Here is a 10,719-nt window from a genome sequence, read left to right as displayed (position 1 = left end):
AGTATTATATAACTGTAATAATTCAACTGTAAACCTAAAAATGTACAGCCAATTTTGTAAGAGATGTAGCCTAGATCAGAAAATTGTTATTGACTATGTCAATGTTGATGTAGTAATGAAATGCTTCTAATTATATGCTTATTAAATAAATAATTTAAAAAAACCCTATTGTAGTGAATAATATTAAACTCACTTATGACAACTGGGTGGATAGCTACACATCATAAGGGAAACATATTGTAGTGGCTCATGCCTGTAATCCTAGCACTTGGGAGAGAAAGGCCATCTTGGGCTACATAGTGATTTCTAGACCAGTCTGGACTACAAAATGAGAAACTGGATCAAAAACAAAAGAGGAAGGGGATGGTAACACCATATGGTTTTCTTATCATTTGAAATCTACATGATTCCTTCCTAATTTAGGTATGTGTACCCTGTTCTATATTTGTATTCTTCCCAATCTTCTAAGTAGTAAATAACTGTTAGACAGGTGTGCTAATGGACACCTGTAATCCAATACTTGAGAGTCAAAGGCAGGAGGATTGTCACAAGCTAAGACTAGCCTGGGTGATGTAGTGAGTGCTAGGCCAACCACGGCAACATAACAAGACCCTATCTTAGAAAATATCCCAAATAATATAATAATAAATATCACAAATTTTAAAAGCAAAAATAAAATGAAATGATTTCAGTGTCAGCAGGTCTTCGGGATGCAGTTGGTGGAAAATAAGACCACTATCACTGGTAAGAGAAAAAAATAGTTTGGTTGATTCATATTCAACACTGTATTTTTATCATTAACATACTCATTATTTCTATAATATTCATTTTATCCTGAGATATAAAATACCATCATTACACTGATTTCCTTAACCATTTTAAGTTTTTAAACTTGAGTTAATTATGATGGTGGTGCCTTTTTTCACTATAAAATACTTTCTGATTTGTTTTTCTTTTCCTTTTTCAAATACTGTAGGAAGATTTTGTGTATTCTGGATGCTTTGAATGCCAAGGGCATTCTCTGTGCCTATTTGTTTCATAGCACACATATGATATAAATATAATTTGATACATGTTCATTGTAAATTTGTATGTGTAATCTTGTTTAAAAAAAGATACTCACAGGGCAATTTTTTAAAACAATCATCCTTTCTTGTCATTAAAAAAGCCATGTTCAGTGTAATCCCTTTTAATGTGGAGTCTTACACATTTGTATGGGTAAAGCATCGTAAGAAAATTTCCTTATCCCCAGGAAGAGTTTGTGTGCTTACAAAGAATGCCAAGCATAATAAGAGCATATGCCCTCCTTTATTAGGGGCTGCAGAGATGGCTTAGTGGTTAAGAGCACTGACTGCTCTTACAGAGGAACCAAGTTTGAGTCCCAGCACCTACATGGTGGCTAACAAGCCTCTATAACTCCAGTGCCAAGAGATCTGATTCCTTCTTCTGATCTCTGGGGCATTGCATGACAGAGATGCACTTACACACATGCAGGAAATACACTGATACACTAAAATAAATAAATAAATAAATAAATAAATAAATAAATAAATAAATAGTTTTATTAATAGACAGCTCCTGCAGTTTACATTACTAATACAAGAATGCACAAATAGCTTGCTTGAATATTTTAATGGTGCCGTGTTAGGGAATTACTGGTGTCAATTCAGCCAATGACAGCTAGCTATAGATCTAATTAGAAATGATAGGATTAGGAGTGTAGCTCAGTTAATGAGTACTTGCCTAGCATGTGCATGGACTTGGGTTTGAGCCCCAGCACTGAAAAACAAAAAGTAAAATTGGTGCTGACTATTCTCAAATCCAAGTGTGTTGCCCTGCCATTCTGACAACTGCTCACACACTGAATATTCAGGACTTTATTTTTAGATGCCTCGTGTTGTAAGCACACATGAGGTAATGGGTTACTAATTTTTATATGAATAATAGAAAATTAAATTTCACAGAAAAGTAAGATTGGTTATTTACATGCAATAAGAACATTTCTGAATTGTTGATATGCACATAAAATGGCCAGTGTAATTTTTTTCTGTATGTGATATGTTGTGGCAAATAAAAGATACCCAGGCACGGTCTTCCTTCCTTCCTTCTTTCCTTTTTCCTCCTTCCTTACTGCTCTCCTTCCCTCTCTCCATTCCTCTGTCCCTTCCTCCCTCCCCCTCTCCTTCACTTCACTCCTTCCATTATTTTTTGTGATACTAGTAACTGATGAAACTCAGGGCTTTACATAGCCTGAGTATGCCAGATGAGTAGCCTACCTGAGCTCTATCCCTAAGCCCTTACCACAGCTCATAACTAATTTTAGCTCTGTAGTGCTATGATGTGTGTTATAATCAACAAGTTATCAGTAAATAATTCTGTACCCTCAAATTAATCTTAATAATTATTGAAAATGTGTATCTTCGCTGGCTACTATTATATAACACAATTATTCATTTATTTATCTGTTTATTTTGCTGTGTTTCCAGGAATTGAACCTGGGACTTTGTGCATACAAGCAAGAGCTGTACCTCTGAGCTGCACCTCCAGCCCTGCATGACATATTTTTAAATTGAACAAATTTACTTTAAAATTAGTGCTCTAAAAGTAATAAAATACTATATTAGCTAATATCTCTTACACAATTTGGGCCAGTAATTGGCAATAATATTTAATTTGGCGGTTTATATAGTGGTTGAACTAAATTTTTTTTAAAAATATACATTCATCCTGTTACTCCTTTATTTTTTTGCCTTTTTGAGAAAGGGTCTCCCTGTAGCCCCAGCTGTCCTGGAACTCACTATGTAGACCAGGCTGGCCTTGAACTCACAGAGATCCACCTGCCTCTGCCTCCAGAGTGCTGGGATTAAAGGCGTGCACCACCACACCTGGCAAGCTGTTACTTCTTTTTATTCTCAAATTCTCAAAGCTTATGACTGAATGCCAAGATTGAAAAGGCCTAGTCATATAATATTAATTTAAAATCAGACCCTCCTCAGAATGTCCAGGCTGTACCGTGAGTTGAGATCTGAGCCACTCAGGTACTCCATGGCTGTGCTTTACCTCAGCTTTCTTGAGAGGCCATTGGGGTGCAGTGATTCAAGATCTCACATGACTCATTCTCCACCAGGGCGACAGTGTTAGTTTTTTTGGGGCCTTGTCCTGGAGCCCACTGACTGTCCTCAGATGCTGAGGCCTGAAAGCCATTTTATACCTCTGTGAAATCGAGGTTGGTATACTTCATCTTAGAAAGAAGCATCAAGGAATATTTAAATTATTTTTTTAACTTAAAAAAAAACTTTATTGAGAATTTTATACCTGCATATAATGTGTTTTGAATGAAATCTATGCCCACTTCCTCCCCTCCAACACCTCCCATACCTCTCCATCACTTTTTCTGACAGCTTTGTGTACTCTTTTTTTGAGGGGGGGGTGCCTTTTGCTATTCTAACATTACCCACCTCTGAAGAGGTAACCCTAAAATCTTTTAGGTGTTAGATAAGAGCTCGCAAATACTTTTGACATTTTTGGCCTTTGGAGCAGAGTATGTTGTGAAGAGGCCCAAGGACATTTTGACTTTTGACTTTTAAGCCAAGAAACTGGCTACTTTTCTTTGGGGTCTTTTTACACTAACTAAAGTCAACTACAAATGGTTTTAAACTATTTTACCCACACTGTCGATGGTTTCTTCACTGTCTTTTTTTTTTTTTTTTAATGTGGAAATGCAATCCAATTTGTTTATTTTCACTTTTGCTGACTGTTTTGGGGTCAAATACGAAAAAGTCAATGCCTAGACTAATGTCAATACATTTTTCTGTGGTTTTCTTCTAGAAGTTTTACAATTTTAGGTCTTGTGTTAAGTTTTGAATCCATTTTGAGTTGATGTTGACATGTGTAGAGGAATCCTCTCTACAGCCTTATGCATGTGGCCTCTTAGCCCTGTTTATTGAAAGCACTATCCTTTCCTCTTCACATAGCCACTGTATTCTTCTGGAAGCTTAATTAACCATAAATGTCTGTTATTCTTAACACTTATTTTAGGTGTTGACATCTAAGTTATATAAGGAAATTAAATAACTCAATGGGAAGAAAACACAATTTTGAAAATGTCAAGAACTGGCAAAATGCCTCAGTGAGTAAAGCCAATTACTGCCAAGTCCAATGACCTCAGTTCAATCCCCAAAACCACTAGGTAGAAGGAGAGAGCCAACGAAGTTAATTTCTGACATCCATACGTATACACGTATCCATAGGTATGTGTGAGGACATATAAAAGTGCACACACACACACACACACACACACACAAATAAATAAATGTAAAAGTTTTAAATATTTGCCAAAATAAGACAAACATTGTCAGCAGGCATGTTAAAATGTGGTCCCCTCGCCAATCATCAAGGTAAGGTGAACCAAAACACAGTGGAATTTCATCTCACCCCTCCTAGCATGGCTACTGTATAAAAGATAAATGAGCTGCATGAACATAGCAACTCTGAAAGCCCAGGTAGTAAAGAAGACAGCTGGGGTTAGAGAACTCACCAGGCGGATGGAACTCTCATGGATAGTAGATGTGGACAGGAAGTCCCATCCCTAAACGAGGATCTGCTGACAACTGATAGATAAGGAGAGAGGTAGAGTCAGTTTTCTTACAGGTGTCATGCCTGGTGGGTTGACCAGATGAAGGGATAGATCTACACCAAAGAGCATCTAGGAAATTCAGATTAGACACAGCAGACCTTTAACAACAGCAGCAAACAGACAAATAATAATAGAGGGCATGAAGTGTGGGGAGTTGTAAGGTAAGGGAGGAGTGAGGGAGATGTGTGGGGTCTTAATATGATCAAAATACTTTGTATGAACTTCTAGAATAAATCAAAATATATTTTAAAAATACAGATATAAGTATTGGAAAGAATATAGTAAAGGGGACGTCCTTCATACTCTTTGTGGAAATGTAAAATGATACAGTCCTCATATAAGCAGCATGTTGGCACACAGAGTTAAAAAAACAAACAAAACAAAACAAAACAGGGCATCATGGTGATGCATGCTTTCAATTCCAGCACTCAGGAGGCAGAGGCAGGCATAGCTCTGTGAGATTGAGGTCAGACTGATCTACATAGCGAGTTTCAGGTCAACTGGGGTATAGGGAGACCCTGTCTCAAAAAGATTTTAAAAATTAACAAAATAAAGCTGACATAATCTCATATGAGTGTATATCACCAAAAAATTAAACTATTTTGAAGATATTATCTGCACTCCCATATCTATCATAGTAGTATTCAAAATAGCGAAAATAATGGAATCAACCAAAATGTCCACCAGATCTGTCACATGCACACAACACACACACACACACACACACACACACACACACACGAATATCATTCAGCCTTGAAGAAAGAAAGAAGCCCTGTTATATTTATGATAACACACTTGAATATGGAGACTGTTGTACTAAGTGAAAAGGATCAGAGAGATAGAGAAATGCTTTACAGTCTCTGTCATGTGTAGAAATATAGGAATGTGAAACAGAAGCAGAGTAGGTGGAGGTTGCCTGTGCCTGGGGAGTGGTGGAAAGAGACAGATCCTGATCAAAAGAAGTAAAGTTTTAGGAACGCAGGATGTAGGCATGCTGGAGATCACATGTATAAGTTGGTGACCTTAATTACCATACTGTGAAATTTGTTAACCGATTAGATCCCTTTTCCCTCACAACACACAAAGGAAGATATAACTCTGTTAGAGGATGATGTATGAATTAACTTATGTATGTGTTAATCATTTCATAATGTACACATACATCAAAACATACAGTGCACATCTTGAATGTATACAATTTTGTTAGTTTATAAAACTGGAAAAATAAAATTAACTAAAATGAATTAGCATAGAAAAGATATGCCACACAGTGAATATGCTTTGTATATTTGAAACATTACCAAATGAAGAACTGTTTACTAAAAACTCTTGGGCTTATCCCGGGGTATGTAATGGAAAGCACTTTGCAAAGGAGAAAGAATGTGTTGCATAGTTGGAAGTCTGGGTTTGCCTGGTTTTAATATGAAGATGTTTTCTCCTGTTCCTACCCACAGGTCAAAGAATTTCTATGCTATTTGGTACCTTACTGCTGGTGTTGTATGTTTCTCTCAAACATGCCTCACCTACCTGTAATAAAGTTCTGTCCTGAAACTATGACACATTTTAATGATAATAATGCTGATAAAACAATAATAAAAATGCAGCTAATCCATTTTGTAATAAACTCATTAACCCTGTGATATAATAAAATAACAAAACACATTTGTTTAAGAAAACTCAAAAGCTTTTTCTTTCTTTGAGAATTCTACCTGACATCTCTCAATGTTACATTCTAATGACACAAATGTTATAGCAGAGACAGTTCTCACATAAAATTTACAATGAAAACAATACTAAAAATATGGGTGTTATAAATAACCCTTCAAATTTATTATAAAATTAGAGTATTTCCTCTCTGTTGTTGGATTAGGATATATTTGACAATATTATTTCAGTCTTTTCTCATTCTTTGTTGTAATTTTAAAAGTATCTTTGATAATAAATAATGAAAGCCAGGTGTGGTGGCACATGCTTTTAATCCTGGTACTGGGGAGGCAGAGACCAGACCAGCCTGGTCTACATGGTGAGTTCCAAGCCTGCTGGGGCTACAGGGAGAAAAACAAAACAAAACAAAACAGCAACAACAAAGAAGTAAACAACAAAACATCTGAGTTTAAAGCACATTGCATTCTGTTATTTCACTCCTCACATATAGTATATTAGAATGATTTTACTTTTGACAATTTTGAAATAACTATGAAAATTGAATTGTTCAAAATCTTTGATCTAATATTGACACTGATTTCATTTTGATCCAGGACAGCTGGAGCTACAGGGAGACCCTGTCTCAAAAAGACAAAAAAACTAAGTGGAAAGATTATTTAATTTTTTTCAAAGTATAGCTTGTCTTTAAGGTATTTAAACAACAAATATTATAATGATTATAATATATTAATATAAGAAAAACATTCTAGTGATTGAATCTGCCATTCTCACTCTGATTTTCAGAATATTTTATAGTGAAATATTAGTATAATAGCACGTTATTGTCAAGTGGATATTATAATGCAGTGTTGTTTAGATAGAACTATAGTAGCAGGGACTGTACATACATCATTCCATGGTATTTGATGGATTTGGTACCCTTCAAGTTGACTGTCTTATTAACTGGAAGACTTTCTTTGCTCTTCTTAGATATACATGAAGTAAGGTATTTTGAACTCAGAGTGGTGACTGGAATGACATGTAATGGATGCTTAAATTTTCTTACAGTTGGATAAGCAATCTGAGTGTAATTGTGGTTTAGCTACTAACATCATGCCATTTACCTTGAGATATAGTCTTCAAATGAATTTTCTTTGTAATAGAGAAGTAGGAAACAAAACCATCATGTTGTATTGTTAGTCTGCATGTGTGAAGACAGCCATGTTTCCTTTAACCTTAGAATACAGTTGTATGGGTATGGGCATGAATTCAAATATCACATTTACAGGGGAGACCATAGTAGTTATTAGTCCTTCAGAATAACTGGTACACGGAATATGATCTGTGGGCTTGAATTAATCTTTGGCTGGTGACATGGAATATCTTTTTCAGCTTGAAATGTTCAGTAATGATTCCATTTTAATTCAGGGATTAAATAAAACCTCATTAATCCTGATAAGCATTAGCTTCAAGCACATATATGTTTTTACTTTAAATCAAAAATGAATCCTGTTCCTGCTTTTCCATGTGTCTGAGTGTTCTGAGGCATGGATTCATTAATGATGAAACCTTTAAGAAAGTGATGGAACCTAGCCTTAGGGACTGGAGAGATGCTCAGCAGTTAAGAGCAGAGAGGTCCAGGGATTGGCTCCCAGCACAAAATAGTGGCTAACAATTGTCAGTAACTCCAGTCCCAGTAGGTCCAATGCCCTTTTCTGGCCTCTTCAAATATTGTATGCACGTGTTACACTTGCATACATGCACACAAAACACACGCATTTAAAAAAGAAAAAAAGCTAGCACTAAAATTGTGTGTTCTGAAGAGAATAAGCAAGAACATAAAACAAAATAGCCAGTGTGCTCATCCCATTTACTTCAAGCCACTGTTACGGGTTTGTTTAACTGTTAACCATGGTTTAACAGTGGATAAACCAGTGAACCTAGAGCTTCTGAGTAATATGCACTGTAATGAGGCCACTGTGAATTGGACTCTTTTTCTCAGAAGCGAAATTTCATTATATGTATTATTTTCTCAAGGATAAACCAGTCCAGATTGGTTTAATCTAATTACCACAAAAATGCCCAAATTTGTATTTCTGTTATAACAGTGTTATGTTATTTTTCTCTTCAGAACTTTAAATCTATAATTTTAAATTACAGAACACTGGCGTAGATGATATGAGGTCATTATGCAGTGAACAGGGAACACGGAAAATCAATTCTTTAAAACAGTTTTACTTATGTGGTTAGGAATAATATACCAACTTGTGATAAATAAAATGTTTCAATATTTAAATGTTTAGTTTTAAATTTATTTTTGCATTTATTTGTGTGTATGACTGTGCATGTGTGTGCGTGAATGTACCATAGTGCACATGTGGAAGTTAGAGGAACTCTTGAAGGAGTTACTATTCTCTCTTCTACCATGTGGATGTGCCCTGGAATTGAACTCAGGTCATAAGGCTTGTCAGAAATCATCTTTACCTGCTGCGTCATCTCATTAACCCTTAGAAACCGTTTGTACTGATCTTAAGCATCACTAAAGTTTATCAGTGTCACTTTTCAGTGCTTTAGAATGAGTGTCATCATAATTAGTGAAGTTCTTTTACAACTGCCTAAATGTAACTCTGTAGAGATTGTTTTTCTTCCCAAATAATCCTTCCTGTATTCATTTGCGTTGCTTCAACAATACATAGCTTCTGCTTGAGAACTGCGCCCTGTATCAGTTACTATGAACAAACTAGATAAATGTTTATGTTTAATTTTTAAAGCATTCTAAAAATATTTCTTTAATGATTCAAAAGCCCCAATTCAGCCAAATCTTTTCTAAGTCTGTATAACTATAAATAAAATAAAGTCATTGCTGGTGTTCATAATGCTTTAAAGTTGCATAAATTTGCTATTTCTTTTTTTCTTTTAATTTCAGATGCAATAACAGAACCCAGTGTGCAGTGGTGGCGGGTCCTGACGTCTTTCCAGACCCATGTCCAGGAACCTACAAATACCTTGAAGTGCAGTATGAATGTGTCCCTTATAGTATGTATATTTAAATCGTTTTCTTTTAAAGAGATATTTCCCTCTATTATGCATGTGTTGACAAATTCTCTGTCAAATCATAAAAGTAATCAAATAAACATGAAGAAGACAGCTGATGGGAGTTTTCAGGATCTTAGGTCTTCCCCACATTGCCTGTTCCTATGTCATGATTTTGTTGGCATATTCCTGCACATGAATGCCTATATCAACAATGTTTTAATGAGATAACACGCTTACATAAAAAATGTGAGGAAGGTCATATGCCAATTCTTCATACATCCAGAATTGAGCAAATAGGAATTGACACTAAAGTCTATAAATGCATGTGTATAATAGCATCAAAACTGGTAACTTTTTTCAATGTGATCAATCTAATTATGTCTAAGTTATATATGTTATCAACCTTTTGAAAATCAGGTATATATTCTTCAAAGGAAACAGACCGGAAAGAAAATACAAGGAGTCCATGAATTAAAGAACTCTTCAGAGTATGTTTTATAGAGTCTCAAGAAGTATCTGTAACCCTTACATCAGACAGGATATAGGCTGGCAATGCTTTTTTTTCAGGAATAATGAAATGGAGCATTTTCTGACTTTTTATTCCAAAGGAAGACTCACCACTCAAAAAGAATTTTTTCATCTGGCTAGTTAATTATTTATGAGATTTCTTAGTGAAAATCACACAGGAAACCCAGTAGTCCTATTAGATATCCGTCTCCTCCCAGAGATAGAAAATACCTGAGATCATAAACTAGTCCTGATTCCAGCTTCCTTTGATGTCTTGGAGGGAGCACACTATCTGGGGATCAGCGGGTTTAGTGTGCTGAGATGGTTCTGAACTCGCTCAGTCCTGCTTATTTTGAGAAGCTGGATGTTACTCATAAGCTGGAAGTGTACACACTTCTAAAATAGAATTTGGGCCAATAAGAAATGAATTGTAATTTTAAAATGAAGCAAGCCAAGAAAAAATTTTATTTTTGAATCATTTATAGCATGGCTTAGTTGTGAAAGTTTAGTGAATTTTCATGTACTGATATTCTTTGTTCTGAATAAACATAAAGTTTAACTGAACTGTCAACTATGTTTCGTATATTATTATTGTTACTGGAGCTTCTGTGAAAAATATACACTCTTGTTATTTTTTGTTGACCAATTATATTTTAAGAAATGAATGGAATGGAGACAGTTGAACTTTGGTTGCATAATGAGGTCTGTGAAATATATAAAATATAGTTTCAGAAAAGCATTTTGTAAAAATATACAATGGCCTAGCCGGGTGTGGTGGCATACCCCTTTAATCCCAGCACTGGGAGGCAGAGGCAGGCGGATCTCTGTGAGTTTAAGGCCAGCCTGGTCACATAGTGAGTTCCAGGACAGCTGGGGCTACAGGGAGACCCTGT

The 10,719-nt window shown here is 35.6% G+C and overlaps 1 protein-coding gene across 18 annotated transcripts in view; it reads left to right on the top strand.

Moving 5' to 3' along the window:
- Adgrl3 (adhesion G protein-coupled receptor L3) overlaps nucleotides 1-10,719 on the top strand; it is an 877,792-nt gene that overhangs the window by 469,314 nt on the left and 397,759 nt on the right. For all 18 annotated transcript variants that reach the window (XM_008833280.3, XM_008833274.3, XM_029563589.1 and 15 more), the window contains one exon: nucleotides 9,210-9,319. In XM_008833280.3, the coding sequence (XP_008831502.1) occupies nucleotides 9,210-9,319 (110 nt within the window). The remainder of the gene's footprint in view (nucleotides 1-9,209; nucleotides 9,320-10,719) is intronic.

Source organism: Nannospalax galili, unplaced genomic scaffold (genome assembly GCF_000622305.1).
Source record: "Nannospalax galili isolate Female #2095 unplaced genomic scaffold, S.galili_v1.0 scaffold433, whole genome shotgun sequence".
Lineage (NCBI taxonomy): Eukaryota > Metazoa > Chordata > Mammalia > Rodentia > Spalacidae > Nannospalax > Nannospalax galili.
This window is presented reverse-complemented; position numbering and strand designations above follow the sequence as displayed.